The sequence below is a fragment of the Anarhichas minor genome, unplaced genomic scaffold, assembly GCF_050575085.1.
Source record: "Anarhichas minor isolate MPS153535 unplaced genomic scaffold, ASM5057508v1 ptg000021l, whole genome shotgun sequence".
In the NCBI taxonomy this organism is placed as follows: domain Eukaryota; kingdom Metazoa; phylum Chordata; class Actinopteri; order Perciformes; family Anarhichadidae; genus Anarhichas; species Anarhichas minor.
Genome location: NW_027466467.1, coordinates 187,501 through 207,834, shown reverse-complemented (window position 1 = coordinate 207,834; position 20,334 = coordinate 187,501). Strand labels below are relative to the sequence as shown.

General features: G+C 40.8%; 2 protein-coding genes across 4 annotated transcripts; one reads left to right on the top strand and one right to left on the bottom strand.

Moving 5' to 3' along the window:
- Nucleotides 1–457: 457 nt before the first annotated feature.
- Nucleotides 458–3,362, bottom strand: dynlrb1 (dynein, light chain, roadblock-type 1). Its single transcript, XM_076095845.1, has 4 exons — nt 3,209–3,362; nt 2,683–2,758; nt 1,274–1,441; nt 458–1,050 (listed from the first exon to the last, which is right to left on the bottom strand). Exons 1-4 carry the CDS (start codon nt 3,209–3,211, stop codon nt 1,007–1,009), a joined length of 291 nt encoding a protein of 96 aa, XP_075951960.1. The 5' UTR covers nt 3,212–3,362; the 3' UTR covers nt 458–1,006.
- Nucleotides 3,363–4,999: 1,637 nt separating this feature from the next.
- On the top strand, nt 5,000–16,978 carry LOC142954677 (protein SSUH2 homolog). 3 transcript variants are annotated; one of them, XM_076095843.1, is made up of 12 exons: nt 5,000–5,223; nt 9,471–9,566; nt 10,327–10,411; nt 10,492–10,717; nt 10,938–10,998; nt 11,993–12,117; nt 12,207–12,269; nt 13,006–13,085; nt 13,350–13,442; nt 14,008–14,113; nt 14,199–14,306; nt 16,238–16,978. In XM_076095843.1, exons 1-12 carry the CDS (start codon nt 5,199–5,201, stop codon nt 16,343–16,345), a joined length of 1,176 nt encoding a protein of 391 aa, XP_075951958.1. In that variant the 5' UTR covers nt 5,000–5,198; the 3' UTR covers nt 16,346–16,978. The 3 variants fall into 3 exon arrangements, with proteins under 3 accessions (XP_075951958.1, XP_075951957.1, XP_075951959.1); XM_076095842.1 differs by having other exon boundaries at nt 5,009–5,223; nt 16,188–16,978; XM_076095844.1 differs by having other exon boundaries at nt 5,015–5,223; nt 10,588–10,717; nt 16,188–16,978.
- The last annotated feature ends 3,356 nt before the right edge of the window (nt 16,979–20,334 follow it).

Sequence of the window (20,334 nt, the reverse complement as noted above, 5' to 3'; positions counted from 1 at the left end):
CAGACATTTTGAGTCTCTTCATAGTTGTTTTGCACCTCTGTTGCTGTTTTATCTCTTTTTAGACGTTTAGCATCAAGTTGTAGTGGGTTTGCATATCTTTATTTGTTTAAAGACTTGTTTTGTGTCTCTACGGTAGTTCTGCGTCTCTTTCCATCTCCTTGTAGTTGCTTTGCTTTTGGCATCTCGTTGTGACTTCCCAATAAGAAATATTAGCAGTAACTGTAAACAGAAGCTCAGGTCCAGGGGCCTCTAACCTGTAGCCGAGTTCTCCTGCTCACAGAGCTGTGCCGCAACAACTTCATGTACCAGAATGCATTGCGTGCATGCTTCTAACACACGAAGATCCCCGACCATAATCCTCCACACACCTCTCTCCACTGAGTTTGATTTAAGTGTCAAACTAATAATATAAATATAAATATCAGCATAATGTAAATAAAGTACACGACAACACAAGAACATTTAGAGTTTTTTAATTTCTTAAAAATAACCATCAGAATCTTGACGCAGCAGAGAGAAGTGTTCGTATGTAAATACTCAACTTCAACATCTTTTGCCAACAAAACAATAAATAATCTCAAGTTTTCCTTTTTAAAGTAGAACTGAGAATCATCCTCTAACTTAAAGATGAGCTCTGTTTCTCTCTCGTGTACACTGTGTACTTTACAGCCGTGTCTAGTTTTACGGTATTTTAACTAGTGTGTACTTCTCACTGTGTGCTAAAATACCTGTGAAATAAACACAGCGACATGAAGTACAGTTAGAGAGACGACGCCCAGCTGGAATGCTAAAACATGGAAAAAGAAATGTGCCTGTCGTCTGGTTCACACGTCTCCATTTAATTTCATCCACCAATCAGATCGTGTCGTTACTTCCTGGTACACCGCAGGAGCATAAGGAGCTTCTGGTAAACGGGTTCGTTTGACTTTAGAGAGACAGAGACGATGTTTTTAAATATGAAAGAGAGACAAAGAGAGTGATGAGTCGAGCTGAAGCTCCTCCTCCGTCAGTCCGATGGATTCTGAATGACGATCAAGAAATAGTCTTTATCTGAGAGGAAAAGAGGCAAAAATTAAACTCGATACACTCAAAGGTTTAATGGTCGCTGCTGCTTGTTGGGACAGAAAAGTTCAATATAACATTTGTTCATCCACATATTTGTCTTTCTGAGTAATGTGACGCCCGTATATGTTGCATTATATTTCAGATTTTTGCTCATTAACTGTAGAGGTGGTGGTTCGGTCCTCCTGTCCTCATGTTCAGGTGTTCTCACCTGGAGCGATCATGATCTCGTTCTTCTTGGAGCGGATGCGGAGGAAGGTGAGGTCGTTCTGGGGGTCGATGTCTCGTATGGTGCTCCTCGCCTTCATCACCAGCTGGTGGATCAGACCCGCGTACTGCACCGTGCTGGGGTTGTCCAGAGTCGTCTTCACGGGGATCCCTGAGAGAAACGAGGGTCATTTACATATTAATGTAAGATAACCGGATATTATAGACTTATTGATTTACAAAGAAGGTAAACAGCAGATCAATTAATCATGATTATGATTAGGAAAGAGAAAAAGACAAAACGAGAGACGCACCAAGAAAAAGTGGTGAAGGAACGGTTGAGATTAATCATTCCTGATCGCTGCAGTTATTAATGCTAGTTAACCGTGGTGTCATAGCTGGTTAACCGTCATTAATGGGTGGTGTTATAGCTGGTTAACCGTCATTAATGGGTGGTGTCATAGCTGGTTAACCGTCATTAATGGGTGGTGTTATAGCTGGTTAACCGTCATTAATGGGTGGTGTCATAGCTGGTTAACCGTCATTAATGGGTGGTGTCATAGCTGGTTAACAGTCATTAATGGGTGGTGTCATAGCTGGTTAACCGTCATTAATGGGTGGTGTCATAGCTGGTTAACCGTCATTAATGGGTGGTGTCATAGCTGGTTAACCGTCATTAATGGGTGGTGTCATAGCTGGTTAACCGTCATTAATGGGTGGTGTCATAGCTGGTTAACCGTCATTAATGGGTGGTGTCATAGCTGGTTAACAGTCATTAATGGGTGGTGTCATAGCTGGTTAACCGTCATTAATGGGTGGTGTCATAGCTGGTTAACCGTCATTAATGGGTGGTGTCATAGCTGGTTAACCGTCATTAATGGGTGGTGTCATAGCTGGTTAACCGTCATTAATGGGTGGTGTCATAGCTGGTTAACCGTCATTAATGGGTGGTGTTGTAGCTGGTTAACAGTCATTAATGGGTGGTGTCGTGGCTGGTTAACCGTCATTAATGGGTGGTGTCGTAGCTGGTTAACCGTCATTAATGGGTGGTGTCGTAGCTGGTTAACCGTCATTAATGGGTGGTGTCGTAGCTGGTTAACCGTCATTAATGGGTGGTGTCATAGCTGGTTAACTGTCATTAATGGGTGGTGTCATAGCTGGTTAACTGTCATTAATGGGTGGTGTCATAGCTGGTTAACCGTCATTAATGGGTGGTGTCATAGCTGATTAACCGTCATTAATGGGTGGTGTCATAGCTGGTTAACCGTCATTAATGGGTGGTGTCATAGCTGGTTAACCGTCATTAATGGGTGGTGTCATAGCTGGTTAACCGTCATTAATGGGTGGTGTCATAGCTGGTTAACCCTTTACAAACACTCCAGAATAAATGAGGTCTTTCTTGAATCATCTCACCTTCTGAGTTGACGATGATGATTCCCTGAACTCCGTTCTGGCCCTGGATCCTCTTCAGAGTTTCCTCTACTTCAGCCTGTAAAAGACGAGTTAGCATCAATTAACAGCATCATCTAACACGGCTACAGCATCATCTAACACGGCTACAGCATCATCTAACACGGCTACAGCATCATCTAACACGGCTACAGCATTATCTAACACGGCTACAGCATCATCTAACACGGCTACAGCATTATCTAACACGGCTACAGCATCATCTAACACGGCTACAGAAGCGACTGAAACACCTCAGGTTATCACAAAACGATAAGACAACAACATCTTCACCAGTGAACCTCAGACTAGCTGCTGTCAACACCGTAAATAACACTAAACTGGGCTAAACTGACAACGCCCGACTAGCATAAATAAGCTAGCTGCGGTTAGCATGTCATTAAACCTCTTTTTACTTCTAAATATTCAGTCAGAGCGGACATATGAACGTGTTTATGTAATAAACGTGTATGCGGTCATAACCTCCTACCATTTTAATGATATGAGGAGAGATCTGCGTCACAAACGAGTCTCTGAGCTCAGCAGAACAACAGCTAACGGCTCAGTTTTCGTTGCTAAGAGAAAACAACTGACGTCAACTTCCGGGTCAAGTGTCTTAATGCTGCGTTCATGTCCTCGGCAAAAAGTGGGAAACACGGCCGTCGTGTTATACAATATAAATAAACACGATCTACTCTGTTATGATCCAAGTTTCTGAACTCCAAAAATACATTCTGTGGAACAAGCGAAGGAGGAAGTATTTAGATCCTGTACTTAAGTAAAATTACTCATACCACACTGTAAAAATACTCTGTTACAAGGAAAAGTATATAAGTAGAATCAGGAAAATTACATTGTACTATTAAAAGTACTCAATACAGAAAAATGCACCAAGTGACAATTTCTCTTAAACAATTATCAAAATAGCCAATTATTTTTCTATCAATCGACTAATTGATTAATTGAGAGAATGTTGTGAAGTTACATTTTCAGCAAAAACCTCACGATTCTTTGGCTTTTTGTATATTTTGTGCGCAAAAGTCTGTAAAGTTAATGAAGTGGAGTAGAAAGTGAAATGAAAGTACTCAAGAATAAATTTGAGGTACTTTTACTTCAGTATAGACTAATATTTAATTAAATGTACTTAAATGTAATTAAAAACATGTACTTAAAAACAACAAGGAAACATCGGGGGGAGAATTCAATATTTTAACAGCTGCTCACTTACGAGAGAAAAATGGACATTTAATATTATATGAAAATTTTTCTACACAATTTTCAATTTCCTCTTTCTTATGCTTTGTGTTATTTTTAAAAACAACATTAATGATATTTTTTAATGTTATTAATTAGTTTATTTTACTCAAGAAGAAACAAAACAGAAGACCTCACGAGACATTTAGGTCTTTTTCTAATTAATGTTTCTCGTGAAGGGTAAGAACGTAAACAATGTGGGCGCGGCCAGTTTCTCTCATCAAGTCAGACACAAACAGACAAGTCAGGACCGGAAGTCTAGAGATTTTGCCTTCAAAGTAAAACCGGATGAAAATAAATCAAGTTTTTACACAAAGGGAGGACTGAGTTCAACTCTGGGCAAATACAATTCTGTGAGAGAGAAAACCATATTTAACATTCATGTTTGTATCTGTCAAAAAGTCCCTTTGAGATAAAAGAATGACCCACCTGTAAAATAACTTCAGGTCACCAGATCCAGATCCATAAATCCAGGTCTTCATTAGTCTCTGTTGATATCAGATTAAGATTATAAAACATTCTTATCACCCAGTGCGATAATAAGATGATTTATTTATTTTTATTTCATTTCATTTCGTTTCGTTTCGTTTCGTTTCATTTTATTTTATTTTATTTTGTTTTATTAGTTTTTTGTTCATTTGTTTATTTATTTCCTAGGGGCAGTTTACATTGATCTATATTTTAATTTCCTTGCTCATTTTCGTCTCTAGTCTGTATACAAAATCTAAAGTACAAAAATGAATGAATTAAAAATAATGTAATATTATTTGTGAATTCAAGAAAATGTACCAAAAATAACTATATTTACAAGATACAAACTTTGTGACCAAAACTGAAAAATTGCGATCTGTTTATTTATATAAACTGTCTAGTTTATCTGCTTCTTATTCACGGTGATGTGGTTCTTTATGACATTTTATTTTCGTTAGTTTTATTTCACTATTGTAATGTTTAAAGTATTAGGGTCGGCACAATAAACTCATGCTTTCTAAATATAATTATTATAATAAATGTAGTATTGCAGGATAAAAAATAAGATGCAGTTGTTGCAGTTAAAGTGAGAACCTAACCTTTTAAGTTAAAGGTCAGGTTCATTACTTGTGAACCTATACTTTAGGCTTTTATTTTTTTAAATCACAACCGGAAGTTGTAGCTGCCTCTCAGTGACGCAGCGCGCGTGTTTGTTACGGAGCTTCATTCACTTCAGAAAGTCAGAAAGCGGAGAAATGAGCGACCAGGACGAAGACCTCGGTGAGCAAAACACACTTTTACACTTTAAGTGCTGCTGCTGCTGCAGCCGGGTTATAGTGCTCTCACCCGGGCACAGGTTTAGTGACCCCCCTCCCATCTTTAGGGAGTTAACCCGGGTTATAACCGGGTTATAATTTCACCATGTTTCTCCTGCTAAACACAGATTTAACTGCAGTGAAGTTTCTCAGCGTGTCGGTTTGTTTTCTGATGTTTTTATCTGTTTTTATTACTGTGAGGAGACACCGACTCACTGGTTCCACTGGTGCACCACCTTCATGTTCCACTGGTGGACCACCTTCAGGTTCCACTGGTGGACCACCTTCAGGTTCCACTGGTGCACCACCTTCAGGTTCCACTGGTGGACCACCTTCATGTTCCACTGGTGGACCACCTTCAGGTTCCACTGGTGGACCACCTTCAGGTTCCACTGGTGCACCACCTTCAGGTTCCACTGGTGGACCACCTTCAGGTTCCACTGGTGGACCACCTTCAGGTTCCACTGGTGCACCACCTTCAGGTTCCACTGGTGGACCACCTTCAGGTTCCACTGGTGGACCTTCAGAAGGGTTATGTATTCCCTGTTTTTCTCGTATTTCTTTTTCGTTTTCATGAAGAAGAAGAAAACATCTGTTTTTGTGAATTACAAAGATTCCTCAAAATCCCAAAGAGAAGCTCTCATTAATGAGAGGTTTATTTTATAGAAGTAAACATCTCTGTTTATGGTTTTAAAGCATCATAGGAGATTTGGAGCATTTTGATTGACTCTCTACAGCTCTCAACATGACGACGAGCCGGTGGCTTACAGCTAACTGTGCAAACAACAGCGAAAACGCTGAAAGAGCGAACTGTGTTTACCAGAGGAGGAACCCGGAGGATGGATGCTATGTTTCCACCACAACGCTGTAGACCGGAGGAGTGACGTAGAGACCTGTCAATCACCGTGTAGCCCCGCCCTAAAGCATCCCCTGCTTTATGGTCTGTTTGACTCTAAATGGACCATAATGTACTAAATGAACATCATGCTGTATTGAAGAAGACTTGAAACTAGAGATTGAGACCATAAACTCATGTTTACAATGTTTACTGAGGTAATAAATCAAGAGAGAAGTAGAGTCATTTTCTCATAGACTTCTATACAACCAGAGGAGTCGCCCCCTGGTGGACACTAGAGAGAATGCAGCTTGCCACTTTGAGCTTCACTTTGTCTCTTCAGGAACCACAAATAAATAGTTGTTTGCTGATTTATTAATGTTCAGAATTAATTAATAATTAGTGAATTACAGTTCCTTTGTCCAGTAACGTCCGGCCTGAGAAACATGAAGAACGAGCCGATTGTTTCTTGAGACGCCGGAATGCTTCTCAGAAGAATCCTCGTCTGTCCGATAAGAACGTGACGTAGGTTCTTCTGACCTGGACACGTTTGCTTCCATGAAAGCTGTGCAGTAAAAATATGAATAAATACTAAAAACATTTTTATAATAAATCTGAAAAAAATACTATACAAATCTGTCCAGTGAAAATACGCAAAAAATACTAATATGTGCAAAAACATATGAAGAAATATAAATATCTGTGTATTTGTAGTTCAGTGCAGCAGGAGATCTTTGTGTTGAGTTGAGTTCACTGAAGTATTTTAGATGCATTGTCCGGTCTCAGCCCCCCCCCCCCTCTCTTTTTATTTGCCTCTCTCTTCATGAGTCTCTACCTCCCTCCCTCCTTCCTTCCCTCCACTCCGTTCTCACACTCCGTCCATCTCACCCCAGATCTTTTGGAGGGAAACACCTTCTCGCTGATATTTTTATCCTCAGTCGGAGGTATTGTGTCCAGCGTGACACAAACACACTATTTTTATCTGAAAATACGTCGAAATGAAAAACAAAAATGATGACGCAGGCGTGTAAATAGCTGCACGCTGTATCGGAAGTGTTTTAATCAGAGCGCTATTGTGTGTATTTATGTAATACTGCACTGGTTGTTGTATAAAGACATTATATTCTTTATCTGATGCTGCTGCAGGTTGGGAAGTCAAAGCTCGGTTAGATTTCATGTTACAGCAGTGAGATATACGATAATAAGTATTATATAATATATACTATGTATTCCTATGAAGTTTTAATAAAACCAGAAATAATGAACGTGATATTTAAGTGAATCTTTAACGTGCCCCGGTGACCTCTGACCTCCATAAGAGAGAAAAGACGAACAGATGAATGTGAAGTAGTATTTTGAGATGTGTACTTGTGTACTACGTTGCTCTGCTGGTTTCACACCAAACAAGATGCAACTCGTTCATCGAACTTTAAAAGGTTTGCTGAGTGGTAGATTTTCTTACCTCTGCTCAGAGCCAGGCTAGCTGTTTGGCCCCGTTTCCTGTCTTTATGCTAAGCTAACTTAGCTTCACACTTATTTTACAGACGTATGAGTCTCTTCAAACTCTCTGCAAGATAGTATATGAGTGTATTTACCGAAATATCAAAGTTTTCCTTTTAGGAGCAGCATTTTTAGTATTTTGACAACATAGATTATTAATTTGAGGGGCGGGATCAGACGGAAACCTCCGGTTCTTTAAGTGAAGTCAAAGCTTCATGTGTTAAAGCTGCATCCTCTCTAGTGTCCACCAGGGGGCGACTCCTCTGGTTGTATAGAAGTCTATGAGAAAATGACTCTACTTCTCTCTTGATTTATTACCTCAGTAAACATTGTAAACATGAGTTTATGGTCTCAATCTCTAGTTTCAAGTCTTCTTCAATACAGCATGATGTTCATTTAGTACATTATGGTCCATTTAGAGTCAAACAGACCATAAAGCAGGGGATGCTTTAGGGCGGGGCTACACGGTGATTGACAGGTCTCTACCAGAGACGTATACGGCGTCTCTACGTCGCTCCTCCTCAGTCCACATATGGTCACTTCCTGTTCACTGGTTGTGAAAAAAAAAAGGTTTGTGAACATCGTGACTTTGACTACGTCCTCTTCTCATTAACAGTCTGTGGGTGAGATGCTTCAAAGGAACACTCAAATGTCACTGAGTGCTTTCTTCTCAGGATTGAGATGAGAAGATATAAAAACAAAGTAAAACTCAACCGACAGAGGACACAGGACAGAGGACAGAGGATAGAGGACAGAGGACAGAGGACAGTATTAGTTTGTAACATCAGTGGGAAGTTACACGTTAACATCTGTGGCACTTTGCACAACAACACTGAGAGGTTGTGTAACACAGGAGAGGTTCTTGAAGTATCTGCTGACAGGTGGACTTAAAGCCTCTACCTCTCAGCGCTGCACCTTTAGCTCCACCTGCAATGCAAACATGAGGGAAACACCTGCAGCCGCCTCACCGACGGACCTCACGCTCTCTGCTGCAGTTTAACAGTTTATGGAAATAATTTTTTTCCAGGGAGTCAAACTTCAAAATAAGAGTTTGACAAAACAATCCCGCTTACTTTCAACCACATCACATGGTCTTCATCAGAGAGCTGGATCTGTTACATTCAAGCTGTTACGTAGCTGTAATGACGTATTGTTATCTGTGGTGTTGTTTACCCAGAATGCAGCAGTAATCCAGGGCTCAACAGTCCTCCTCCTCCTCCTCTCTCTACAGAGCTGCACATGCTCAGTGTGGACGGAGCAGAGACACAAAGTCTGTGAGCTGAAGCTCAACGAGCTGCTCAGTCCTCCTGGAAACAGGACTTTACTTTGGTGACTTTAGGATGTGCAGCTTAAGTTTCTAAAGAAAAAGAAACGTCGCTGGAGAGACGAACTGAACGTCAGATCCACAGGCTTTAATCTGTTATTTGAGTCTGTAACCTGTTTCCTGCAGAAGCACTGTCCTTCCTCTTCAGCACAGAAGCTTTCCATTGTCAGCAAATTACATATTTTATGAGTTGAAAACATCTCAAGTGTCTAAGTGAACAGAGAGAATGATCAGTTAGAGCTTCACACTGAAGAGATTCACAGAGAAGGTCTGAGAAGATGAGTCATGTTGTTCTCAACATGACTCATCTTCTATTCACTAAACAGTTTCCAGCGTCACGTGTTGCTTCTATTAATTTACTGTTTAACAGCAGCCAGCAGCAATATGACACATGACACATGACACATGACACATGACACATGACACATGACACATGCAACCCTGTCACTAGCAGGTGGAAACACGTCCAGTGAATGAAAGACTGGCTGCTATAAGAGAAGTGTCAACCTCTTCTTCTCCTCTTCTTCACCTCTTCTTCATCTTTTCTTCTCAGGTGCTTTTGATCCCAACATACCAGAGGAGGGACCTTCAGCGCCTCCTGCTGGCTGGCTGGATGACGTACACGGATACCAGGGCCACAGAGGAGGAGGTGAGTCTTTAGTTCTGTTTCTTTAAAGTTACAGTGAGGAACTTCTAACTGGTCCTGAACCAGTCTCAGTGTAGTCCTGATCCTTTAGTCCTGGTCCTCTATCAGACCTCCATCAGTAAAGAGACCATCAGAGAGGAGATGGTCTGTTTCTATAGAGTTATTCTTAAAGCTCGTCATCGGGTCGGATTCTGGTGAAACCAGATGAACTCATGCAGGTTCACCAGAACCTCCTTCAGCTCAGACTCCAGCAGAGACCGGTCCACCGTGGACAGACCCAGATCCTCCAGCAGAGACCGGTCCACCGTGGACAGACCCAGATCCTCCAGCAGAGACCGGTCCACCGTGGACAGACCCAGATCCTCCAGCAGAGACCGGTCCACCGTGGACAGACCCAGATCCGGCTTCACCTGCAGCCTTGGACCTGCAGTCAGAGCTCTGGAGGGAGGAGGAGAGCTCAGCTCCCAGCAGCAGCAGCAGCGTCTCCTCCTCCTCCTCCTCCAGGAGCAGAGCTTCTCCTCTCTGCTGGAGACCCAGGACGTATTGCTGGACCCGCTGGAGGGAAGGGAGGCACGGGAGAACTAGAACCAGGACTGAGAGGGGCAGACTGTCAGACCTGCTGCAGTAACATGAGAGGTTTTCTAAAGGGACTCTGGTGCTCAGAGACACTACAGCTTTAGTCCACAGGGGGCGACAGAACCAACACAACATGAAAGCTCCTCAGAGTAACTTCATCCGTGTTCTTGTGTCTGTTCACCTCCAGAGGGCGAAAACCCGTTGTGTCCACCCCCCCCTGCCTACACCCCCCAGCCTGAACTCAACAAGAACACTCTGGTGCCCGACGTCAGGTAACACACAAATAACACACCTCGCTTATCTATAAGATACTCTGCCGAAGAGTCTTTATCTTTTAGACAAAGATATGAAGGCATGATGGGAGTGTGAGTGTGTGTGTGTGTGTGTGTGTGTGTGTGTGTGTGTGTGTGTGTGTGTGTGTGTGTGTGTGTGTGTGTTGCTCCTCCAGGGTCCCCACAGTGTCGGAGGATGTGGCCCGGGACGCCCTGCTCAAGTTTGTGGAATCAAAATGGAAGTACAGCTCCAAACCTGCCAGGAACCTGGTCTTCAAAGAGCTGAAGCCCGTCTTAGTGTACAGGGTAGGAGCACATACGCCACCTCTAATATCTTCATGTCTAACCTGGACCGGTGTGAACTCATTCCAGAAGCTGATAGTGTGCAGAGGTATTTAAATGCACGAATGCAAACCAGTGACGTCAGAGTGTTTTTATATTCTGAAATGAAGCGTTAAGTTCCTCTTCAAGCTCTTCATTTACTGGGAATCCACGAGACTGATGCGTGATTGTCGTCCTCCTGCAGTATCGACTGGAGACCTACACTGAGACCAGGACCAGCACCTGGCAGTTTGAACCCTACAATGGTAAAAACAACTGGAAGAACTCCGAGCTAACAGATTACTTTTGCTCTTAACATGACGGTGCAAGAATAAAGATATTAGAAATAGAACATGTGTGTTAACTGTGACCTGTAATGTTGCACATCTGCTGAGTTGTATCGGCTTTAACACGTGTGATGAATAAATAGGGAGGAAGTGCAGCCGGAATGTAAACATCTGTGCAGAGGAGGGGGGGGGGGGGGGACAGTGTTCAGTTCTCAGGCTCAGAGGATGAAGCTGTTGTTCTGTGATTTGATGGACCTGAAGCGTCCAACACAGGACGGCTGGAAGGACACCAGCAGCTTCTCCTGCTGGGTGGTTTTCCTGAGCTGTGCCTTCTCCACTACCTTGCTGGTCTTGGTAGACCAGGAGAGGTCTTCAGTGATGTGCGTGTACAGGAACCTGAAAGCAGGGACCCTTTTCCACACAGTCCCCCGTAGACGTAACGTGGGTCGGGTCCCTGCTGTTCTATTACCAGTTCTTTCATCCCTGTCGGCTGTGTCGTGTCCTTCGCTAAACGCTGATGTCAGCATGCTGACATGCTCACAGTAGAGCTGCATGGAAGACGGAAATGTGGATTTTTGCAGAAAGATAAGCTGTTTTGTTCAGCAGGATTGTCTGAAGCGTAAACACAAATGCCAGAAGTAAAAAGTTAAAGGCGGACTAGTTTACTTATTTAATATCAGAGGACTAAATATTAAAATGTCTTCAGCTTATTAAACACAGACCTGATTTCAGACTTCTAACCAGAAACACATTGACTTTGACTCTAAAGTGTTCATCAGGTGTAACGTTTAGCATGTTCACCGTCTTAGCTTAGCGCACTAACATGCTAATATCTGCTAGTTAGCGCCAAACACAAAGTACATCTGAGGCTGACGGGAACGTCTCACTTCAAGAGATGTGAGACGGAAAGTCTTTATTTTGGGGGTTTAGAAGCACCGCTCTTCATTGATGATGTCTTCCTGTCTCCTAACAGGACAGGCGGTGGACGGTCCTCAGTACGGTATGAGTCCTCCACCGTGGGACATTCCGATGGTGCTGCCTCAGAGATACAGCGACCGGGTGGAGAAGGTCCTCGTGCCGCACTCGTCCATCGTGAAGGTGCGGCGTTCTCTCATTTCCTCAACTGCTGCTGTTGTACTTGTACGTGTCCTTTGTATTCAAAGTAATGTACGCTTGTGTGTGTTTAGCTGTGTCACAAGTGCAACGGCTGTGGAAGAACTCGCTGTGGACACTGCCACGGGAGAGGACGGGTGAGATGTCTTCACCGCACACAGACGTCTCTGTAGAGCTGCTCACAGGAGCAGGTTTCACGTTTCTTTGTTCAACATGAAGAGAAACGGTCAGTGGAAGCTGTTCAGTGCACCTTCACCCACGCTTCTTCATCCAGACATCACGTGATCGTCATCGTCACGTGATCGTCATCGTCACGTGATCGTCATCGTCACGTGATCATCATCGTCACGTGATCGTCGTGGTGTTCGTAATATATCTTCGTCCTTCAGTTTATTAAATTTCTACGACACACAAACTGCCACATTAGAGCTGCATCGATTGATTCATTCCTATTAATAATTGATGAATTGTTTTGTTTGAATTATGTCCGTCACAGTTACATAATAGTTTGTTGTATTACTGAAGAATATTCACTTTACAATCACGTGAACGTAACAAGAGCTGCACAGACGTACGATAGAGGAGATAGAGCAGATACATAATAAACAAACGAGGACTCGATTATGGAAATACTTACTCGACTCATCGTTTCAGCTCTAAACTTTGTTCTCAATGTTTTCAGAAATGAAATGAAAGAATATAAAATAAAACAGGGTGAGACGGGTGTGACATGGAGTAAACCAGTAAAAGATGAAATAATAGTCAAACAGGAAACATTGATCCTCATTGTATCTTCACTCACTGCAGCTTTAGGCCAATAACAGACCTCCTAACAATGCACACACTCCTTTAAACGCTCGTCTCACTCCACAGAAGCGCTGCACCTTCTGCCACGGACACGGCCGCTCCAGGAACAAGCGCTGCACCTCCTGTCACGGCCGAGGACGTAAGAGGTGAGCGTCCAGCCCGCCGGCTTCTTCTTCTCTTTCCTCTGAACGCTCCTCTCCGTCCAGCAGACGCGCTGCTGGAGCTGGAAAGAGTTTGGGCCGTGAGATGAGATTAAATAGAGTCGAGTCGAGTCGAGTGCTTTATTTAGTCACTCCATAGACGATACACACTGTGCCGTCACGTTGTCTCTGTATTCATGTTCTGCTCAGATTCTTTCGTGTTTCACTTTGACGTTGACGTGAGGGAGTGATGTCTGTCCCGTCCTCCAGGTGTACCTTCTGTCAGGGCCACGGCTACAAGACCTGCTGTGTTTGTCACGGCAGCCAAAACCTGCTGCACTTCATCCAGCTCACCGTGACGTGGTACGCCGAAGCGTCACGTATTCATCACGATGTCTTCTTCTGCACGTCTGCTTCTGTGTGCTGACTCGTGTGTACGTGTGTCTGTGTGTTTGTGTGTTTGTGTGTGTGGTTGTGTGTGTGTTTGTGTGGTTGTGTGGTTGTGTGTGTGTTTGTGTGTGTGTGTGTGTGTCTGTGTGGTTGTGTGTCTGTGTGTCTGTGTGTGTGTGTGTGTGTGTGTGTGTGTTTGTGTCTGTGTTTGTGTGTTTGATTGTCTGTGTGTTTGTGTGTTTGTGTGTGTGTGTGTGTGTTTGATTGTCTGTGTGTTTGTGTGTGTGTGTGTGTGTTTGATTGTCTGTGTGTTTGTGTGTTTGTGTCTGTGTTTGTGTGTTTGATTGTCTGTGTGTTTGTGTGTTTGTGTGTCTGTGTGTGTGTGTTTGTGTCTGTGTTTGTGTGTTTGATTGTCTGTGTGTTTGTGTGTTTGAGTGTCTGTGTGTCTGTGTGTTTGTGTGTTTGTGTGTGTGTGTGTGTGTCTGTGTGGTTGTGTGTCTGTGTTTGTGTGTTTGTGTGTCTGTGTTTGTGTGTGTAGGAAGAACGACATCAGTGACTTCATTCCAGACCGCCAGCCGGACTTCCCTGACAAGAAGTTTGAGCAGGTGACCGGAGATCCTTTCTTCGTCGATGAGAGTGTTCTGGTAAAAAACTAAGCTTTTATTTTATTTTGATGATTAATTAACATCGATGTGAGGATGATCTGCTGAGTCTTGAGTCTACTTTCAGGTGTACCCGATCCAGGGTTTCCCCGATCAGGAGATCTGCGATGCTTCTACAAAAATGATTAACGAACACCTCAACCGCTTCAGTACCACCAGCCGCATCCTGCAACAGGTACAACAAACATCAACAAATACTTGTTCACTTGTGCTTTAAAAAAAGGTAACAAGTGTTAGAAGTGATTGGATGATATAGAGATGAAGCTTTACAGTCTGCACACTGAATGCTCGATTGTTTTAAAGAAAGTGCATCAATTACAGTTTATTAGTTTATAAGTCCAGAAGTCTTTTTGTGGTCCGACTGAACGAGACTACGGGTTCAGGTCACGGGCTTTAAATATGTCTGCAACATGTCACTGAAAGACACGCAGAAATACTGCAGTGTGATGAAAAAAACTACAAAGAGACTCAAACAGACTACAGAAATGTAAAAAGACTACAGAGATGTAAAAAGACTACAAAGAGATTTAAAAAGACTACAAAGAGATGTAAAAAGACTACAGAGATGTAAAAAGACTACAAAGAGATGTAAAAAGACTACAGAGATGTAAAAAGACTACAAAGAGATGTAAAAAGACTACAGAGATGTAAAAAGACTACAAAGAGATGTAAAAAGACTACAGAGATGTAAAAAGACTACAAAGAGATGTAAAAAGCCTACAGAGAGACGTAAAAAGACTACAAAGAGATGTAAAAAGACTACAGAGATGTAAAAAGACTACAAAGAGATGTAAAAAGACTACAGAGAGATGTAAAAAGACTACAGAGATGTAAAAAGACTACAAAGAGATGTAAAAAGACTACAGAGATGTAAAAAGACTACAAAGAGATGTAAAAAGCCTACAGAGAGACGTAAAAAGACTACAAAGAGATGTAAAAAGACTACAGAGATGTAAAAAGACTACAGAGAGATGTAAAAAGACTACAAAGAGATGTAAAAAGACTACAGAGAGATGTAAAAAGACTACAGAGATGTAAAAAGACTACAAAGAGACGTAAAAAGACTACAGAGATGTAAAAAGACTACAGAGATGTAAAAAGACTACAAAGAGATGTAAAAAGACTACAGAGATGTAAAAAGACTACAGTGATGTAAAAAGACTACAGAGATGTAAAAAGACTACAAAGAGACGTAAAAAGACTACAGAGATGTAAAAAGACTACAAAGAGATGTAAAAAGACTACAGAGATGTAAAAAGACTACAAAGAGATGTAAAAAGACTACAGAGATGTAAAAAGACTACAGTGATGTAAAAAGACTACAGAGATGTAAAAAGACTACAGTGATGTAAAAAGACTACAAAGAGATGTAAAAAGACTACAGTGATGTAAAAAGACTACAGAGATGTAAAAAGACTACAGTGATGTAAAAAGACTACAGAGATGTAAAAAGACTACAGAGATGTAAAAAGACTACAGAGATGTAAAAAGACTACAAAGAGATGTAAAAAGACTACAGAGATGTAAAAAGACTACAGTGATGTAAAAAGACTACAGTGATGTAAAAAGACTACAAAGAGATGTAAAAAGACTACAGTGATGTAAAAAGACTACAGTGATGTAAAAAGACTACAAAGAGATGTAAAAAGACTACAGAGATGTAAAAAGACTACAAAGAGACGTAAAAAGACTACAGAGATGTAAAAAGACTACAGAGAGATGTAAAAAGACTACAGAGATGTAAAAAGACTACAAAGAGACGTAAAAAGACTACAGAGATGTAAAAAGACTACAAAGAGACGTAAAAAGACTACAGAGATGTAAAAAGACTACAAAGAGATGTAAAAAGACTACAGAGATGTAAAAAGACTACAAAGAGACGTAAAAAGACTTCAGAGATGTAAAAAGACTACAGAGAGATGTAAAAAGACTACAGTGATGTAAAAAGACTACAAAGAGACGTAAAAAGACTAGAGAGATAACAACGACCACCTATCTGTTTTACTCGTTGGTTCACTCTCTGCATGAATAAAACGACTTCTGTCTCTTTGCGTAGCGTCAGACCATCGAGCTGGTGCCTCTGACTCACGCTCTCTACACTTACAGCGGAAACGACTTCAGCTTCTTCGTCTACGGAGTGGAGAACAAAGTATTTACTGCCAAATATCCCTCAGCGTGTTCTATTTTATAAGAAACACACAGATGTCATCCTGACTGTACGCGTTCATGTGTAAGTGTCGAATACATTTCATGTATTCACCAAATAATTCATCTGTTAATGCCAAATATCAGCATGGAGTCCAGTTCAATGCAGTGCTTAAAACGACCCAAAGAAAGCCTTAACGAAACATTTATAAATATATATGTGTACTGTACACTGTACAGGTATAAAGTACACACAATGTCTGTCACAGTTTACTGCCAGTATGTTTCCAGAGATAAGATGAAAACAGATATTCTATTCCAGTAATCTTTCATAAAGCGAGTTTTTATTATAAATGAAACAATATATTTAGATTACAGATTCATTTCTTCTTTGTTTGTTTGAGTGAAATGTTTCTCAGCTCAGGTCTGTCCAGATGTTCATTCATCTTTCATAAAGGACGGGTTTTGTATTTCTGACGATGTCTCAACGGTTGTTTTACAATTTTTAACCACTTTAGATTTTATATGTAAAATAACGTTTTAGTATTAAAACAAGAGAGACAGGAGATAGTTTATGGAGGTGGAGCCTCTTCACCAAACCTCATCATATGTTCTGTGTTTTTCTCCGCTTTAATAATCTATTATTATTTTATACAACATGATGAAACCTGTTCAACTGTGTTCATTAAACATGTAAAGTTCTGTCATGTTTGTTTGAGTCTCTGTGTGAAGAACTTTTGAAACGCTTTAAAGAATCATTTTAACACGACTTCTTTTGTCAGTGTGGATCCATAACTTAAGATGCAACTCTGGTTCAAATTGTCTATTTATGTCTATTCTATTATCTATATATCTATATATGTATATATCTATATATGTACAGTGTGTATTATTTGTAAAATATGTCACTGAAACAAAGTTCTTCAGGATTAAATCAAAGCTCGTTGATGCAGGAAAATGAAATACGAGAGAATTAATACGAAAGAACCGTAATCAAGTTTCTGAAGAAGCAACTTTAAGTTGCTCATATTAATACTTCTTACTTTAAAACTAACTGCCTCATTCCACGTTCACAGAAACAGCACAAGATGCACAGCGACCAGGAACAGATTTGTGTTCAAATGTTTAAGTGATGGAATATTAGTTTTCTTTATTCTTTAGAAAGATGAGTTCATTTAAATAACAGTTTGAGCTCAAATCATCTGCGAATTCACAGATTTGGTGCATTTTTGTTCCACTCGCGATGTGATAAATAATAATGACAAATCTCCAAAATAAGACACCAATACCTTAAAGGAACACCGCTGGAAAATCAATCAAGATCTTTAACATTTGGAGATTTCTGCAATAATTGCATTTAGTTTTTTCCCGATTGGATGGTGAGCTCTTCTGTTCTGAATATTGCTCAGAAAGCCTCTTATTGTTTAATCTACATGTGAAAGTCATACGTCCTCTGAATGCTCTCAGGCTGAAGTCTTCTGCTGTAAAGTTTCACGAGGCTGAGATTCTCCTCGAGCTCACAGCAGCTCATCTTATAATAGTTGAAAATGAAACCTTAATACTGCAGGTGACTCATAAAGCAGCTTGTCTGTAGAGGAGCCTTGTTTCTGCCTCTTTAAGTGAGAAGACAGGATTGTAAAGAAACCTGGCAACCCTCCACTCCTGCGTTACCAAACGGTGCCCACGAGAGGGCGCTCTGGTTCATGACATCATGACGCGCAGGGTGTCTGACGGTGTGTTTGGGGACATCATGTGATGTGGGAAATATAGCAACTCAAAAGCCCAAACATGTTTCATAATAAAAATCCTGTGAACTGATATTCAACATGCAGGAAGGATTCATCATAACTTATTTACAACAAGATGCAAAGATGTTAGTAGACAAAGAAAACACATTCAACATAAAAATTAACCAAAAATAATCCTGAAAAGCAAAAACACATCAACCGTTATTTAATAAAAATGTAAATATTCTCCCACATCAATAACCGGTCCGGCTAAAATAAACTGCAGATTTCTGTCTTTGAGTTCTGTGCAGGTTTCTACTTGAATTCATATTTATTACTGAATATGAATTACTTTTACATGCAAACATTTGATGATCTCTGACATTAAGATGCTTTTCTTTACTCTGTTAGGAGAACATGGGCCCCTGAGAACCGGCAGGAAGGTTGTTTTGCATCATTTTGTGGTGATTCTGCCTCTTTGAGGTTATGTTTCTCTTCTTTCTCTTCTTTCTCTTCTTTCTCTTCTCCGTCTTTTTTGCATCGCTTTGAAGTCGTTTTGTGTCTTTGTGGTAGTTTTGCATCATCCATAAGCAGTTTTAAATGAAGATACTTCCATACGTACTTCAACATTCTGAACATAGAACTTTAATTGAAGGTCAGTATTTTTACATTGTGATGCAGATTTTATTTCAGTAAAGGATCTGAATTCTTCTTCCAACACCGATCGTCACCTTTTTTTACCAAATGTTTTACTTTTATCACATTAGACAAAACTATTTTTTTTAAAATATGAAATAATGTCTTTTGTTTCTCTTTTATGGACAAAGTGTAATATTGAAGATCGTTTAAACTGAGAGCTTATGTTTCTCATTTTAAAGTATATTAGTGTTTTATTTTCCACATGTTCTACTAAATGTTTTTTAAATAAATATAATTTGAAGTAAAGCACTTTGAGCTGCATTAAACAGTAAGAAGTGGGATCTTCCGAGCGGTCCATGAAGGCAGCACCAGCAGGCTGAAGGAGCGCGTGCTGTGTTCAGTGTTCAGTGATTATCAGGTGAACCCACACGGACCGGACCCGCTGCGTGGATTACAAAGGGACCGACACAGATCCAGAGTCAGACTTCTGCTCGGTGAGTTCATCATCAACAACAACAACAACAACAACAACAACAACAACAACAAGCTTTATTCTGAAATGTTTGTGTGGATGCTGCCGCTCACGAGGAAATAACGACTGAATGAATGTGACTCGTGTGGAAGAATATATTGATATTATTTCATAGTTTGGTTGTTTTTAATCTTTAATCTTCTCACAGATGATGATGTTCAGTTACTCCAGGAGGAAAAAATGATCAAATTTAAGTTTAATTTCACTAAAACTGCTGATTCTCATTCACTAAACTGAATATTCATTCAGTGCGAATCTACAGTTTATTAACTTATTGATTTCCTCATTTTGAGCGTCATCACTTTCATTTATTTAGAACTTTATGTTTAAAACTTTGGCTCAAAATTTAAATCCAACTGAAAGTTAAACTGAAAACTACTTAAAAGTACACTCATCCTGGTGTGTGTGTGTGTGTGCGTGTGTGTGCGTGTGTGTGTGTGTGTGTGTGTGTGCGCGTTTGTTCACACTGAGAATTATTAACGTTTCAGGAGTTTTAGAAAGTGTTTTATGATCATTGAGGATGTTTCAAGGATAGAAGTTGAGGTTTTTAAGCTCATCAGAAGTTTCCAGAACCTTTAGAGCAGATCCTGTGGTCATTGGACAGGTTCCAGGTCAGTGGAGGGTTGTGGAGGTTATTAAAGGGGTTCCAGCAGAGTTCTCTTGTTGGAGTTTGGTGGCCATTGAAATGGTTCAAGGACTCCAGAAGCTGATGTGGTCTCTGAGGGTTTCAGGGGTTCTTGTTGGATATTTTGGGATTATTACGTGTTTGAAAGTGTTTTTATGGTCATTGATGAAGTTTCATGGACAGAGGTTGAGGCTTTCATGGTCATCAGGAGTTTCCAAGAGTTTAGCTGTCATTGAGGACATTGAGGACATTGAGGTCATTGAGGACATTGAGGACATTGAGGGTCCTTATGGACGTTCTGTTGGTTCCAGGATTTCTCTGTCAGTGAAATAGTTCCTGAGTGTTTTGAAGGTGCAAGAAGAAGAAGAAGAAGAAGAAGAAGAAGAAGAAGAAGAGTCTCACCGTGTTTATATTTCTTCTTCTACTGGACAGATGTTATCTGTTAATGATCCTCTGACCACGAGTTCAAATACGTCTCACAGACCTGTCTGTCTCTGAGTCAACCTCCCCCCATTGTCACTGCCTTTCCTGTAAA